The 17,937-nt window shown below is 43.0% G+C and overlaps 1 protein-coding gene across 1 annotated transcript in view; it reads right to left on the bottom strand.

Annotated features, from left to right (window-relative positions):
- The window catches only part of ube2j1 (ubiquitin-conjugating enzyme E2, J1), a 47,053-nt gene that overhangs the window by 14,139 nt on the left and 14,977 nt on the right, over positions 1-17,937 (bottom strand). Inside the window, exons 2-5 of the mRNA XM_074615472.1 lie at positions 16,819-16,892; positions 14,454-14,585; positions 11,426-11,510; positions 5,153-5,258 (exon numbers count right to left, since the gene is read on the bottom strand). Coding sequence (XP_074471573.1) covers positions 5,153-5,258; positions 11,426-11,510; positions 14,454-14,585; positions 16,819-16,892 — 397 coding nt within the window. The remainder of the gene's footprint in view (positions 1-5,152; positions 5,259-11,425; positions 11,511-14,453; positions 14,586-16,818; positions 16,893-17,937) is intronic.

Genomic DNA, 17,937 nt, shown 5'->3' with positions numbered 1-17,937 from the left:
AAACAATGTGAGTTGTTATTTCTGTAACTTGACCTACAACATAGCTATACGTAGCTACGTAGAGAGAGGACGTCCCCATTCTTAAAGCTTCAGTAGGCAGTATATTTTTGGCATCATTGGGCAAAAATCCCATAATAACCTTTCAGCATATTGTAATTCAAGTGTTCTGAGAGATAACTAGACTTCTGCTCCTCCTCGTGGATCAGTTTTCAGGCTTTAGAACATCTAGCCCGTGACGGGAGACTTTGTCTCGTGCACTACTGTCAGGATATTGTGACCGTCTTATAAAAATAACTTTTTTTAAATCACATTTGCGCCATTTCTATCCACTGCTGCTTTAAATCGATTTACAGTACAAAGCTCTGATTGGCCTTTGGATTGATTGATCTGATTGGAATTACCCTTTATTCTGAATCCAAATCTATCCTAAACCTTCTAACCCTAAAATCAAGTCATCAAACAGCCCAGTGAAGAGCCGTAGACCAGAGGCCTGTACTACGAAGCAAGTTCAACATACCCAGGGTATCTTCTCGTTATCTGGCTTCACTAACCCTAACAAACGAGATCTCGCTAAACGGTCCTACGAAGGTGGTTATCAACTCGGTAAATCAACCCAGGGTTTCTCAGTCTGGTTATGAGCGCGTTCACATGAACTGGGAGGTGTTTGCAGCATCTGACCAATCACAGACATGGACAAGTCCACAGATTTGCAGATAGACAGGCAGAGCGGCACATTTTACAAAGAGTAAACTATATTAGACAAATACGAAGAAATTAAACACATAATCAGACTCAAAGTAACACAGTTGAAGCTGCTAAATGCAGGAAGAACAGCTGGTAAAAGAAAAAACTCCAGATGTGTGAATACGTAAATTAACAGAGTTATTAATTAAACAGAACACTCAAAAGTAAGATTTACTCGTCTAGATATAAACAGCTTTTAAATGTAGAACGGATGACTGGATTACACCTAATCATGCCCAGTAATGCGGCGTGTATGACTATTTGAACCTTCTTTCAGCTGCATCCCCCCTCTCAGGCGGTGTGAAACGGACTCAAGACCAAGTAAAAAAATAAGTATGAAAATATAATTCAAAGCGGTAAACACCCACAGCATAGAGCCAGCTGTCCTTCCTGCATCTCTCAGTTTAAACTGTGTTGTTTTTAGTCTGATATGACTGTAACTTCTTCGTCTTTGTGTAATATTACCATACGATCCCCGCACTGAGCTCTGATTGGTCAGTAGGCGGTGCTTTCATACGAGTTGATCTCTTATCTGGAACATAACCTGCTCCGGAGCAGGTTAGCTGTTCAGCATCAATTAACATGGTGATCTACCCCGGTAAGAAGTGAACCACCTTCGTAGGACTGAAAACCCTGAAGGGTTAACCCTGAAGTTACCTCGCTAACGCCAAATCCTGCTTCGTAGTACAGACCTCAGGTAGCTAATCAACAGAGTCACAGTGGAGATTGGTTGGCTGTTGGTCAGAGAGTGCCGTGGTCAACACCAACAAAGAAAAAGAAAGCAGACTCTGAATGAATCCGGCATTTAAAAGTTACATTTCACAAAGTTAGCAGCCTGTGCTGTGGGAGGCACATTGATTTATCTGCCAAAGAAAAATGTACCATCATCTGGTGTTCTGCCAATGGTACTTTGGCACCTTGATTATGAGTTGTACAGATTAGATATAGCTGCCCATACTTTTCAGGGCTGAATCCTGTAAACAAACTGTCAGAAAACCCAGCTTTAAAAGCTGTGTGCATCTATGTGTAGATAAGGGTGTGGCACTGGCTGTCTGTTTGTATTGTGTGGCACAGTCAAATACCAGGTCCCTGCTAAGGGTTAAGACCGTTGCGTGTACCTTTTCGCCCTCATGTCAGTCCTGACAGCAAAGCTCAATGCAATATTGCTAAGAGAAGGTTCAACACAGTCGCTTAGTGCAGTGATGTGGAGAAAACATCAAGATGCAACACATTAAAGCGGTTTCTGTGGATCTGTCTTAGAAAAGCTAATCGCCCCTCGCATCAGCTAATGGGCTGATGTTACAGCTGTGAAGAGGAGGGATGAATCATGCTCTAAGGAACACCACATCATCACTGCGGCGCTCCTCAGGCTAAAGGTGGCGTGGACAGATTTGGATACATTATGGTATTAAATGATCCAAATCAGTGTTTTCCTCCGGAGCCAAACTGAAATTGGATTCTATTCAAGTGAAGTCAAGATGTAGTCGGGGAAGAAGCTGGGCTTATTAGGCATCAGACAGTTTGCAAGGCACGGTGAATGTTCTCTTACGCCTCCAGTTATCATGTCACACAGTTTAAACAGGTATACAGGACTACAGTCTCCAAAAGCAGATGCCATGTAGACAGTCTCCATGGTTGGTTTATGACTGTTTGAACCCTTTTAGGCAGACTTTCTGTTCATCAAGAACACATCCGAGCTGAACTGGAAATTTTGTTTGTAAAGTCTGAGATTCATACTGAGAGGACAGCAGCACGTTGGAGATGTTGTGTCAATCATTGGTCCAGGAGGGTTGGTCTTGCAATTTCATCTCACATTTGGTAACATTTAGTGGCCGGAAGGTTTTAAGGCATTGTATGCTTCAAACAAGGTGCATCTGAAACTCCCTTTCCAATGGGGAGGGGGTGCTTTGTCTGACAAGTTTTTTTCCTAAACAAACAGACAAGGAACAACCAAGTGCAACACTATTAATACATTCAAGGAGAGGCTGTATGAAGTTCATGGAGAGAGACTGGAGAGAGACTGGAGAGAAACAGTAGGAAACAGCCAGTTATGATGGACGGCTCTTTGCCTTTTAACCTGTTTGGTAAATTCTTGTAAACTTATCTGCTGGCTGACTGATGGAGGAGGACAGAGTGCAGGAGGAAGGACTGATACTGACTGATGGAGGACAGAGGACAGGAGGAAGGACTGATACTGACTGATGGAGGACAGAGGACACTGGGGGGATATATTAGACAGCAAGTGAACATTTTGAACTTTGAACTTTGTGTTGGAAGCAGAATAAATGGGCCAGCGTAAGGATGTGAGCGACTTTGACAAGGGCCAGATAGTGCTGGCTAGACGACTGGGTCAGAGCATCTCCAGAACTGCAGCTCTTGTGGGATGTTCCCGGTCTGCAGTGGTCAGGACCTACCAAAAGTGGTCCAAGGAAGGAGAACCGGTGAACCGGCGACAGGGTCAGACCCGAGGCTCATTGATGCACGTGGGGAGCGAAGGCTGGCCCGTGTTGTCTGATCCAATAGAAGAGCTACTGGAGCTCAAACTGCTGAACAAGTTAATGCTGGTTCTGATAGAAAGGTGTCAGAACACACAGTGATGAGCAGTTTGTTGCGTATGGGGCTGCGTAGCCGCAGACCAGTCAGGGTGCCCGTGTTGACCCGTGTCCGCCGCCAAAAGCACCTACAATGGGCCTGTGAGCATCAGAGCTGGACCACGGAGCGATGGAAGAAGGTGGTCCGGTCTGATGAATCATGTTTTCTTTGACATCATGTGGATGGCAACGAGTTGGAGGTGTTGACTCGGCCTCCAAATTTGTGCTGGACAAACAAGTCCGATCAACGGAAGCCCCACCTCGCAACTTCCAGGACTTAAAGGATCTGCTGCTGATGGCTTGGTGCCAGATACCACAGCAGACCTTCAGGAGTGGAGTCCATGCCTCCACGGGTCAGGGCTGTTTTGGCGGCAAAAGGGGGACCTACTGAATATTAGGCAGGTGATCATCATGTTATGGCTGATCGGTGTATATGCTGTGTGTATATATATATATATATATATATATATATAAAGAGAGAGAGAGAGAGAGAGAGAGATTGATATAGACATAGAGATATAGACATATAAAACAGCTCTGCATTGTATTGTGTGACAGCTGATACCGACCAGTTTAAACTGCCTTGATCGGCCGTGATTGCGATATTTGAGATGGAATTGGGACATCCCTAGAGCAGATGTTATCATATACAGTATACTGTATATGTGCACTGCTCTGTGCAATTGATCCGAGGATTTGGAGCAATCTGGATGACATCATCAAACAGACAGAGGAAGCATATTCTTCTGTAAGGTCTGTCTCCAGTTATCAGCACTAGAAAATAATTATAATTTTTTGTGATTTAATTCAACTCAAACTATTCTTACTGGGATAAATTATGTATTTATTTGACAATTAATTCAACAACTTTGCTCCAGAAAAGTAGTTCACAACATTCCCCCAACATGACATTATATCTTTACACCGTATATTACTTGCAATGACAGCATGTCTCCTCGATGAAGTGTGCACCCAGGTGTCAGAAATGAATGACATTATTCATATTCGTTTCTGAAACTTCCCAGACCTCCAGCCACAGGGCCCCCTGTGTTTGCCCTGCCACATCACAAGCTGGACAACAACTCTGGCAGCTCACCTGTCAGTCACAAACTCCGCAAACTCAAAATAATTGACAAATATCTTAGCAAACAATCTAGCTGCGCAGAGGCCCTTTTCTGACTGACAGCTCTCATGAACCACCGTGGACACAGGAACAGGAGATGAAGAAAAGTGCTGCCTCAGCCTTAGACAGAGTAAAACAAAAAAAAGGGTTTTCCATCAGGGAGATAAGCAGCTATATATTTATAGCAAAGTGCGTCTTCCTGTCTATCTCATCTCCATGTGCTAATGAAACAGCCCGCTGATTAAGACCCCCGTCATCTGCTTCAGCTGGATCCCCTCCTTCTCTGGCTTTGGACCGTTTCCTCCGAGGGAAACGCAGTGGGAAATGAAGAGCAACGTGCCCACTCATGCTCCCTCCAGAGATCGGGTATTTTGGCGATAATGAATTTGTCATCTTGTAATACCAGGACTGGCTTCCCTTTTGTGAGTTATTAGCGGTAGGCATGTCCACCGAGGCTCAGGTGCTGATTACATTGCATACTCGGATGGAGTTTGCTGTGTTAATGCCATCCAACCAGCATCACGCATGTACTGTCCACATTGATCATATCCTCAACCTGTGTGGTTGCTAATCCAGCATGCACACTGTTCCACACCACTCACCTCATTATCATTCTCTATCCATAGACGTGCACACACAACACATGCTCTGCAGAGAGTAAACACTGGAAAGATTTTCATCCACCAAATCTTACTTTTTGGCGAGGGCCCTCCTCTCTTCTGGAGTATAATCAAGAGATCCTATTGCTCCCTCTCCCTTTGTTGGCATGAATCCGATTATAGCTATTAGGGCGGTTCGGACTGGAAGAGAAACAGATAAAGAAGAGAAAAAACAAAGAGGAGATGAGAAACATTAAAATCAGAGCACGTTCTTCAACATTCCTGGGTAAAACAGAGAAGGTTAAATTACACGGCGGGCTGCACATGTCGTCATGTTCAGTGCCCGTGTTACATAAGTGGGAGTGATGCTTTGTATTCTGAGCGTAAGCCTGGATTTACCCTGGCCTACGTGAGGACATCCACCATGTGTCTGTACTCACACATTCTCCAGCTGGCACAGGAAACGTTCACAAACCCTTGACCCTGACAATATGGTCAGGGTCAAGGGTTTGTTTGTGTCTCTGTTATGACTGGCTGTGTTTGGTCTGTGCTCCGGTCCATCCAGTATACTGAATGAAGCATCTGGAAGCCCGTTATATCGGACTGTCTCTGAAGCCAACTTTAAAGGAAGGTTATCCACAGTGGATTTTATTACAATAACCAGACATTGACACACTGCACATGCACCACTAATATTCTGGGTTTGAACGGGGATAAATAAATAATTCTATTGTGTGGCTCTTAGACTTCCCAAATGTCATCGGACCGAATTGATCAAATTCTGATAAACGAGTCATCTTGCGAGGGTTGTGACCAGGGTTGTTATTGTAAACTAAAACTGAATCAAAAATCAGCAGTGAAAAATATTTTTAGTAAAGTGAAACTAACTACGTGTATGTCTTCTAAGAAAACCTAAATCTAAACTGAAACCATATTACCACATTTAAAAAAAAGACTAATAAAAATGAAAGTAAATTCATTTCAGTTTTAGTTTTTTAACTGTAATATATCACTACTGAAAAAAGCCCACTGCATGAATTTCCGTCAACTCTCGTGACATTGAACTACAGAAATTTTGAAAAAAGTTATATGCATCAATCTGGTGCACTTTGAGAACAAAATGAAGAGGCTAGATCTCTGAAGAACTCTGTGCTTTAATCATAAACACATTCAAAAGTAAACAGAAGAGGAGTTAAACATAATAATCTAATAAAATCTAACACTAGCACTGCAATAAAGCAACAAAACAGGAGAATTAAATGTGGACTCTTAAATATCAGATCTCTGTCATCTAAAGCTCTACTAGTAAATGATTTAATATCAGATAATCACATTGATTTATTTTGTCTTACTGAAACCTGGCTGTGTCATGAAGAATATGTCAGCCTAAACGAATCCACTCCCCCGAGTCATATTAATACTCACATTCCTCGAGACACCGACCGAGGAGGTGGAGTTGCAGCCATCTTCGACTCAAGCCTATTAATAAACCCTAAAACTAAACAAAATTATAACTCATTTGAAAGCCTTGTTCTTAGTCTTTCACACCCAACCTAGAAAACACTACAGCCAATTCTCTTTGTTATAGTGTACCGCGCTCCAGGCCCATATTCTGAATTTCTATCTGAATTCTCAGAGTTTCTATCAAGCTTAGTCCTGAAAACAGATGAAGTCATTATAGTAGGTGATTTTAATATTCATGTGGACGTTGATAATGATAGCCTCAGTACTGCGTTTATCTCTTCATTAGATTCAATTGGTTTCTCGTAGAACGTGCATAAACCCACTCACCGCTTTAACCACACCCTCGACCTTGTTACGTCATATGGCGTTGAAATTGAACATTTAATTGTTTTTCCACAGAACTCTCTTTTATCAGACCATTATTTAATCACTTTTGAATTCTTATTACTAGACTATACACCATCAGACAAAAGTGTGTACACTAGATGTCTATCTGATAGTGTTGTAGCTAAATTTAAGGAAGTGATTCCATCAGCATTAAATTCAATACCATGTCTCAATATAACAGAGGACTCGTATGTTAACTTTAGCCCCACCCAAACTGATCATCTTGTAGATAGTGCTACAGGCTCACTGCGAGTCACACTTGATTCTGTTGCCCCTCTAAAAAAGAAGTTAATAAAACAAAGGAAGTCAGCTCCATGGTATAACCCTCAAACACGCAAATTAAAGCAAGCATCGAGGAAACTGGAAAGGATATGGCGTTCCACCAAACAGGAAGAATCTCATTTAGTCTGGCAAGATAGTCTTAAAACATATAGGAAGGCTCTCCGTGATGCCAGAGCAGCCCATTACTCATCATTAATAGAGACAAATAAGAACAACCCCAGGTTTCTATTCAGCACTGTAGCCAGGCTGACAGAGAGCCACAGCTCTATTGAGCCATGTATTCCTACAACCCTCAGTAGTAGTGACTTCATGAGTTTCTTTAATGATAAAATCATAACTATTAGAGACAAAATGAATCACCTCCTACCGTCAACTGGTACCAATTTATCCTCAAACTTAGGAACCTTAGAAACAGCTGTACAGCCTGATATATATTTAGACTTCTTTTTTTTCCTATCGATCTCCACAAACTGACTTCACTGATCTCTTCATCTAAATCATCTACCTGTCTCCTAGACCCCATCCCAACTAGACTGCTTAAAGAAGTTTTACCTCTAGTTAGCACCTCTTTACTGGATATGATCAATGTGTCTTTACTAACAGGCTATGTACCACAGTCCTTTAAAGTAGCTGTAATTAAACCTCTTCTTAAAAAGTCCACTCTTGATCCAGAGGTCCTAGCCAACTATAGACCTATATCTAACCTCCCCTTTCTCTCCAAAATCCTCGAGAAAGCAGTTGCCAGTCAGCTGTGTGACTTTCTACAGAACAATCATTTATTCGAGGATTATCAGTCAGGATTTAGAGTGCACCATAGCACAGAGACAGCACTAGTGAAAATTACAAATGACCTTCTAATGGCATCGGACAAAGGACTTGTCTCTGTACTTGTCTTGTTAGATCTTAGTTTTGCTTTCGACACCATTGACCATCACATCCTATTACAAAGACTGGAACATTTAATTGGCATTAAAGGAACTGCACTAAGTTGGTTTAAGTCTTATTTATCAGATCGATCTCAGTTTGTACATGTCAACGATGAGTCCTCCATGCACGCCAAAGTTAGTCACGGAGTTCCACAGGGTTCTGTACTTGGACCAATTCTATTAACCTTATATATGCTTCCCTTAGGCAATGTTATTAGAAAACACTCCATAAACTTTCATTGTTATGCAGATGACACCCAATTATATCTATCGATCAAGCCAGACGAAACAAACCAGTTAACTAAACTTCAAGCATGCCTTAAGGACATAAAAACCTGGATGACCTGCAATTTCCTGATGTTAAACTCAGACAAAACTGAAGTTATTGTACTTGGCCCCGAAACAAATTATCTAATGATATAGTTACTCTAGATGGCATTGCCCTGGCCTCCAGCACCACCGTAAGGAATCTGGGAGTTATCTTTGATCAGGATATGTCCTTTAACTCTCACATAAAACAAACCTCAAGGACTGCCTTGTTTCATCTACGTAACATTGCAAAGATCAGACACATCCTGTGTCAAAATGATGCAGAAAAATTAGTCCATGCATGTGTTACCTCTAGACTCGATTACTGCAACTCCTTATTATCAGGCAGCTCCAATAAGTCCCTTAAGACTCTCCAGTTGATCCAGAATGCTGCAGCACGTGTACTGACAAGAACTAGAGAAGAGATCATATTACTCCTGTATTAGTTTCTCTACACTGGCTGCCTGTAAAATCAAGAATAGAATTTAAAATCGTCCTCCTCACCTACAAAGCGCTAAATGGTAAGGCCCCATCATATCTTAAAGAGCTCATAGTACCCTACTACCCCACTAGAGCACTGCGCTCACAGAATGCAGGGTTACTTGAGGTTCCTAGAGTCTCCAAAAGTAGAATGGGAGCCAGAGCCTTCGGCTATCAAGCTCCTCTTCTCTGGAACCAGCTCCCAGTTTCAGTCCGGGAGGCAGACACCCTCTCTACATTTAAGAGTAGGCTAAAGACTTTCCTCTTTGATAACGCTTATACTTAAGCTGCTATAGGCCTAGACTGCCGGGGGACTTCCTATGACACACTGAGCTCCCCTCTCCTTCTGTATATACTCATGTCCCATGTCCATGTTGTTACTAACTTTATTCCTTCCCAAGAGTCCTTGTGCCTCCTTGTCTCGCAGGTAACCGTGGAGCGGGGTCACACCTGGAGCGGGGTCACACCTGGAGCAGGGGTACACTTGGAGCGGGGTTTCACCTGGATCTGGTTGTCTCCGGTATCGTGGCTGCATCTGCTACCGCGTCCGGTGCCTGCTTGACACCAACTGCTACCATCATTAATTAACTCCGTCTGTACGAGGGACTACCAAGGCTAACGAGGGATTACCAACACTTAGTGACAAAGTGGCAGCCTGGAGAATACCACTTCTCGGTCACTGCCAAAGACATCAAGAACTCCCAGCAAGCATGCTGATGCTGCGGGAACCAACGCACGGGCATCGATCACAGGGACGTCCCACACCAACACACATGGACGTACTGAGGAGAGATGCTGGACAGTGCTGGCGAGCTAGCCAGATGTATGGTGGACTGAGATAGCTGGAAGCTCTGCTTGAAAGCCCGTCTGAGGACGATCCAATGACATCAATTCCGATAGTTGTACTATCACTCTTTCCATCCACCACTATTGGTTTTGTGTTATCAGTCCTACTTGTATTAGCTATTACAGGGAGTTTTTCCTGGCCACAGTGCGCTTGGTGGATACTGTTGGGTCTCTAAACTATGGTGTACGGTCATAGACCTGCTCTATATATAAAGCGTCTTGAGATAACTTCTGTTGTGATTTGACGCTATACAAAAATAAATTGAATTGAAATTGAATTAGCTGTAGGATATCTGAAGATGAGATCCTGTAGGACTCTCAAAGAGTTACAGTGCCAAATTGGACATAATGAGGCAGCATTTGAAATTAATTATGGAGCAATTTAATTCATATAGTTTATGGCTAACTTTAAAATTTTTCTCACAATAAAATACTGATAATTACACAACTATAGCATCTTTACCCTTGGCCAGCAGCTGGCCTGGCTGTGAAGTGCAGAACTCGGTGCAATTATCCAGCCCGGCTTCCTGTGGTCATTCCAAAAAGGATGGGACAACTTTTACACAGCACTTTTAGAACCCATCAGGGAAGTCGTTGGTAAAAAGAGGTTTAGAGCAACTTCTGTCTTTGATTTTATTCTTTTATTGATTTAAACCGTTTTGTGTTATGAGAGGGAACTAGTAGGGAAAATGCTCTGAGGAAGATGCATCGTCTCCCACTGAGTGTCCCCTGATTAAATGCCACAAAGTAGCATAAAAGCAGAACAGACAGCAGAGAACCAAAAAGAGTTCTCACTAGAAATAAATGATCAGTTTTGAATCTGGGGGTACAGAAATATGCCCTTATACCAATGAAGATTTTCACCATCAGGTGCTCAATAAATATGAGTTATTTTGCAGTGATCAACACTAAAGATATAAGGTTCTTTCGAGAGAAATCTTCAGAAAGATAGATAGATATAAAGATTGTAGCTGTTCCATGTTACACACAACTATACATGACGTACATTTCCACAGCACTAATTCAACCAGTACAGCAGCAAGGTCACCTCACCACTCTGCTGCTCGGAGTTTAACTGGAAAATACTGTGCATCCACTAATCATCTTCAGTCATTTGCTGTTAACACTTCCTGCACAGATGTTTCAAAATAAAACCCCGCATCTCCTAATTTCTTCTGTTCTTGAAATGAAAGAACCTTTTCAGGAAGTGTTCAGTTGTATTGATGGTAGCTTAATAGCTCTAAAAAAACTATGTCTAAGTGTTATAGAATGAATTAGTGAATGAAAAGAGTATTTGTGTTAAAAAGAGAAACTCAGCACAGCAGAGTGGTGAATGTAACATGCCTCTGTTGTACTGATGGAAGTAGTGTGAAAATGCACATCATGTTTCATGTACCATGTGAGCCATTAGAGTAGAATTGCACCGGCCTCCAGTGGCGGACTCAAGCTGTCTGAGGTGCAGGTCTGGTATGCAGGACAGCCTATATTGCACTTCATGGTGTTTTCTTCATTTTAAGGCCTAGAGGGCACTTCATCACGTTTCTCTGCTGGAAGGGCACTTCATCATGTTCAGACTCTCCAGACTACACTAAAACAGTGACTTGTAGTTGGAGAAGGAACTCAGGGCATGAGCTACATGTGGAGAACATGTGACTTGTCTTTGAGGAAACTTACTGCTCCAGGAGGGCTGCCAGGTCTCTGGATGGTGGCCAGAGATGCTCAGACAAATCTTCTTCCCAACCTCGAATCTTCCATTCGGCTAGGAGGGAAGGCAATAAACATGATGTAAAGGTGAGTATGGTGGAAATACATTTATAAAACATACATCCATCCATTATCTGTAACTGTTTATCCCATTCGGGGTGGCGGGGGGGCTGGACCTGATCCCAGCTGACATTGACCCTGGACAGGTCACCAGACTATCACAGGACTAACACAGACACACTCACACTCACATTCACACCTACAGGATATTTAAGGTGCATCTCAATTCTCTTATTTGTCGTTTCCTCGCTCCTCGATCCTCGCTTGAACCGGAAGCTGTTCTGGTGCGCCATCTTGAAGACCGTCCCAAAGCTCTTATTTCTGCACGGAGGAGCGAGGAGCGAGGATCGAGGAGCGAGGAGCGAGGAGGGATCTCAGAGGAGCGAGGGTCGAGGAGCGAGGAGGGATCTCTGAGGAGCGAGGAGCGAGAAGGGATCTCTGAGGAGCGAGGAGCGAAGATCGAGGAGCGAGGAGGGATCTCTGAGGATCGAGGATCGAGGAGCGGGGAGGGATCTCGGAGGAGTGATGAGCGAGGATACACGAGAGCAGCCTTCACGGAAGCCTTTTACTGACTGACACGCCCCCTTATTGGATATGAGTTACTGATTGGACGCTGCTGCCGACCGGACTGATCTGATAACTTAACCTCTCAACATCACTGTAGTTTTATACCGGAGTGAAGACAGATCACAGATTAAATGTTTTATATCTTAGTTGTCTTCTGAGTCACCGTCTAGTTAAAATCTGTTAACTGAAGCTCTGAACAGCAGCAGAAGGACCTGCAGTATCTCTCCTCCACACACCGAGAGTGAAGCAGCCTGTCACTGTGAGGGGTTTATAATACCTGATAAACGGGTTTAAAACATCTTTCTGCATTTAAAAGGGACTGTTTGTAACTTCTTACATGTATAAATCTACCGGGCCGGGGTCCCATGCGCGCTCGTCGCATATATGGCCGGAGTCTCTGCTCCTCTGCCTGCTTGCCTTCACTCACACACTGCGCGCTTTCTCGCTGTCTCGCTCCACCTCTGCAAGTGCACGCGCGCTCAGTACACACTGCAGAAGAGTTAGTTTAGCTCTGAGAATATCTAGTGAATGTACAGGGGACGTTTGTGCAGAAATAACTGCTGCAGCTCCTCCAGACCAACAGAGGTTTCCCGTGTCTTGTGAAGTGACGGGTCTCCGCAGAGAGAAACGTTATCATCTCTGACCGGGTGCCGGTGTCTCCCTGCGGGCGCGCTCGGAGACGATAACATTTCTTTTCCTGCTTCAGCCCCGGAGGCAGCAGGGCTGAGGCAGGAAAAGCCAACACTAGGATCAGCATTGATTCATGGAGAGACCTTCGTCTGGTCAGCTAACATTACTACCAAGAAGCTGAAATATAGAGTGATATTTTAGCTGACGTGTGTCGCCTCACTGTTTTGAGCGATGCTCATTCATGTCTATTTAGAGCGAGCAAGCGCAAGCACAACGCTGACTTTCGTTGACTTAACGGCCACAGGTGTCGCTGTTAACAAGCATTTCTGAAAGTTACAAATAGTCCCTTTAATAGAATGATTTTTTTTTTTCATGATCTGTTATTAACTTTTATTAAGGATACTATTAAAGTCAGAGAGAGAAGGAGAGTCTGTCTGTCAGCAACAAACACATTTTACATCATTTATCCTCATTTCCATTCAGTCACATGAGGCTGATAATTCCTGAATGTCGGGTTTGATATGAGTTACATCATTTACATTTTCCCTGAAACATTCAGCCTAATAAATAATGTCCAGTGTTCAAAATACACCATAGTCATATTCTGGGTTATTAAATAATGAATTCACAATCAGAATATAAATAACTACAGACGCTAATAATGAATAAATAATATAAAGATATTGTGCCAGTAGAGATGGTTCCTGGTCCTCTAAGCAGGACTCAGTCCACAGTAGAAATACAGACTGCAGCTGTTATTCATGTGCAGGTGTTTGTTAAACAGGTAACAGGCTACAGAGAGAAAACACTGCTGCTCTACCACTGAGAACAACTGTGTGTCTTTATTAGTATTAGATCAGTTCAGACATAAACTCTATCTAAAGTCTCTACAGCTGTTAAAGCTGACTGACAGCTGATCCAGCTGTGATCAGCTGCTGCTGTCATCAGAAACGGACGTCGCTTCACGTGGCGCTTCAGAGGAAACGACGTGTCATTTCTCTTAAAACACATTTCCTCGTTTCCTCTCTCCTCGCATGGTTTCCTTGCGTCTCTCCATGCTTCCCTGGTGGGAGGGACTAAGACGTAAGGAAAAGACACAAGTGAGGGAAACGCGGATGCAATTAAGAGCTCTGGGATGTACCCTTAGAGTCAACAATGAACCTAACCTGTATGTCTTTGTACTGTGGGAGGAAACCGGAGAACCGGAGAAAACCCACACTAACACCGGTAGAGCATGCTAACTCCACACAGAAGGACCCCAAGCAGGATTTGAACCTGTGCCCTTCTTGCTGTGAGGGGACAGTGCTAACCACTGCACCGCTGTGCCTGAATCAAATATATATTCTCAAAATATGAGACAATATTATTACAAGCAGACAGACATGGACGTTTGAATCATGCATTCTGCAAAAGTAAGAGTTTTCAAACAATGTATGCCAACTGAAAAAGAAACATTATAAAAAGGACACAGTGAAAAAGTGTCTGTCAAAAGACTTGAGAGTAGTCTAGCTTTTATCAGCCTGTCATACAGCTGTCTGAATATAATGAGACATTCTCACAAAACCAGTGCAATTCCCTCTGACAGTGTGATGACAGCCCAGGCTCTGATCTAACTGTCACTACATGTGTACATGCTATCCATTCTCCACTCTTTCATCATCTGATTTGACATCGTCCTGTCATGCTTCAGCGGGAGAGTAATTGGATGTGATTGAGAGGTCAGCCTTCATCTGCGTCTTACCGTGAGGAGGATGATGCTGGGGGGTTTCATGGGGTACTCCGGGGGAAGCACGATCCTGCCGTGGTAAACCCCGCCATCGAAATCAGAATCTGGGGGCCCGCGAACGGAGAAGTGCCATTCAAAGAGGTTATCCTGCAAAAAGAGAGAAATGTCCCATGTTCATCAGGAGACACCGAACCTGTGACTTCTCATGTCTGTCTGAAGGGAGTGTTACCCCCACAGCTGTTTGTTGTGCTAATCTATGTTATTCTAATTGGGCAATATCCAACTGATAAAGAAAGTCAAATTATATTTATCTTTCTTAAATTATGATTCTATAAAATTTAACCACTTGTTTTCTCTACCGTTATTCACAGGATTTTGGAACGACACTAACTACTTGTCTTAGGTATATCATATCTTGTTATTTTCAGGACAAGGTTCGAGGTTCATTTATTGCCATTCTACAACACAGAGTTGCACAACGAAATGCAAGTTGTAGTTCCTTTATGCTACACAAGAAAAAACTAAACTATTTTTATGGTGGAGTACGGAGGATGAGCTGATGAGTCTTGCAGCCTGAAGACAGAAGCTGCTCTGTAGTCTGGTGGTATGACAGTGGAAACTTCTGTATCAGACGTTAGCAGCAGGGTGAACCGGCTGTTGTCTTTTAATATCCTTTGGGCTCTATACAGGCACCTCACCTCACCCATATCACTGATGCTCAGTAGATGGGTACCAATGATGTTCTGGGCAATTTGAATCACCTATCAAAGAGCCCTCCTGTCCTGAGCCGTGCACACTAACACTGTACTGTACTGTTTCCAGTCAGGAAGCTTTCTATTACTCCTCTGTAAAAGTTAACAAGAACTTGGCAGGGGAAATTTTGCTTCACCCACAAAATTACCATTTGTATGTCAATTACTCACCCCATTACATTGAATTCTTGAAGAAAAGTTTTTCGTGCATGCCTCCACAGTGAAAGAAGAATCAAAAAATGGAGAAAAGTCTTGATGAATTGAAGTAAATGGAGGCTCACTACTTCCCAAACACATGCAACTCACTGCACGAGTCCGAAGTGTTTTAAACAGTCAGGCTTTAGTGAAGGTGCATGTGTTTGGGAAGTAGTGAGCATCCGACTGGATAAATGAGATTGGGATTATTCTGCACCAGCTGAGTGAGAGTTTGTAAACAGATGTTTTGATGTAGTTTTGCTGTTGTGTAACGCGGCCCCCAGTTACTTCAATTCATCAAGACTTTTCTCCATTTTTTGATTCTTCGTTTACCGTGGAGGCATGCGAGAAAAACAAAGTTTTCTTCAAGAATTCAAGGTAACACGGGCCAGTGATGGATATCCAAACGGTCATGGGTCATGGTCGTGGGTGAAGGAGTCCTTTAAGTTTCTGAGCTTTCTTTACCAGGGTGGAGGTGTGAGCTGACCATGTCAGTTTGTCTGTGATGCTGATTCCCAGGAACCTAAAACTGTTCACTAGCTCCCGGTTTTGCTGTCGTTGACATTGTTATCTGAGCACCATTAGATTGTTGATTTCCTTTACTTGCTCAGGCTGCAGGTAATCAAACTTGACTCCCGACAAGCTCACGCATGCCATGGACTATCATTCTTGCGTAATTCACTTTAGCCTGAGCAAATAAGGTGCCTCCAAACATCATAGTAACAATGCAAGTTAATGTTCGCTATGAAAGTTTTTCACCTAGTGATACATTCACCTACAGTAGGTGTCATTCTCTGCTCACTCACTCAGCCCCCCTGCCTTAGTTTGCAGGTATGTATGTGTGTGATGTTTTTCTGTGTTCATACATTGTGATGCAAATAGGGTGAACTGGGTTGAAAGAGGCCAAAAGGCCAAGCCAAAGGTTTTCACATCAGGAGCGATCTGGGGTTGAGCATCTTGCTCCAGGACACTTTGACATGTAAATACTGTAGTAGGAATTTGGGATTGAACAACCGGTTAATGGCCAACCAGCACCTGAGCTCCACTACAGCTGCCAGATTATTTAAATCACTTTATTTGGAGCTAAAACTGAATGTGGCACACAAAATGTTGGTGATAATACCTCTGCTCGTGTTTCTCGACACACCTGGCTCTTATGTTGTGGTGTCCCCACATTATACAATGTTGTTATTATTACTGATAGAAAGTATGGACTAAACTATAGCATAAGAATAACATCCAAGATGTATGAAACCAGAATTTCCTAAAACTAAAAAAATGCCTCCTTCTTGTATTGACTTTACATCTTCAGCAAAGATATTAGACTATACAGGTTGGGAAATGGTGTTTGTTGTGGTGGTAAAGTAATTAACTAAGCAAATACTGTCACCACACAGGCACTACAGCCCAGTGGTATCGTATGGTGAACTTACTTCCAGTGGCTGGGCGTGGTAGTGCTCAGTGGGATCCCTCAGTTCAGCAGCCTCTTTCATCAGCCTCTTAACCGCTGGTTATTCAACGGAAACAAAGAAACAAGAGAACTGTGGTCAGTGCCTTAAGGGTAAAACAGGGTTCACATCTTCTTCATCATCATCATTGCAGCTCACATGTTCAGTGTCCACCACAATGCCTTGTGTGTGAAACCATACAATTACACCCAAATGTAACAACTGTACAGGCCAACGTTCCTGATTTCCAGAAGCACAGTGCTGCTCCTCTGGGTAACGGGACATCAACACATAGATGGACAGATGAGAAGAGCATGAAGAGGGACAGGGCTCCATATAATGGCAAGTCTCTGCTAAAAACCACACAGTCACTCCCATTCATACAACTACAGTAAAAAGGCTCCATCAAATGTACAATCCAAAAATATCTCATCCACTACTATTGGTTTTGTGTTATTAGTCCTACTTGTATTAATTATTACAGCTGCTGGGCTATTATTGTGGTTGCTTCTCTCTCTCTCTCCCTCCCTCTCCCCCTCCCCGCCCCCCCAGCCGGTCTCGGCAGATGGCCTCTCACCCAGAGCCCGGTTCTGCTCCAGGTTTCTTCCCACTAAACGGGGAGTTTTTCCTGGCCACAGTGCGCTTGGTGGATCTTGTTGGGTCTCTAAACTATGGTGTATGGTCTAAGACCTGCTCTATATATAAAGCGTCTTGAGATAACTTCTGTTGTGATTTGACGCTATATAAAAATAAATTGAATTGAATTGAATTGAACCTCAACTCTGAACAAAAAATCTGCAAAGTAGAAATGACTAGAATAATTTATGATATGTCTGTGTTGTTGTACTGATAAAATTAGCATTGTATTACTGAATTTACCATGTGAGTTGCTCAAACAAAAAATAATCTGCAGCAATTTGACAATTATCAATCGATAAAGCTGCTACGAGGAACTTTTTGTTTTTTATGTTGATTTTGGCGGCCCTTGTGGACAAAAGCGGTAGTTTTTCCGAGCACCAGACTTCCTTTAGATAACCTCTCATTTTATCGCAGCAAGGGTTGACAGTCTCATCTTCATCTTCAACCTCTTATCCGGGTCGGGTC

This window comes from Sebastes fasciatus, chromosome 18 (genome assembly GCF_043250625.1).
Source record: "Sebastes fasciatus isolate fSebFas1 chromosome 18, fSebFas1.pri, whole genome shotgun sequence".
NCBI classification, from domain to species: Eukaryota; Metazoa; Chordata; class Actinopteri; order Perciformes; family Sebastidae; genus Sebastes; species Sebastes fasciatus.
The sequence above is the reverse complement of the archived record's forward strand: the minus strand, read 5'-3'. Positions and strand labels throughout refer to the sequence as shown.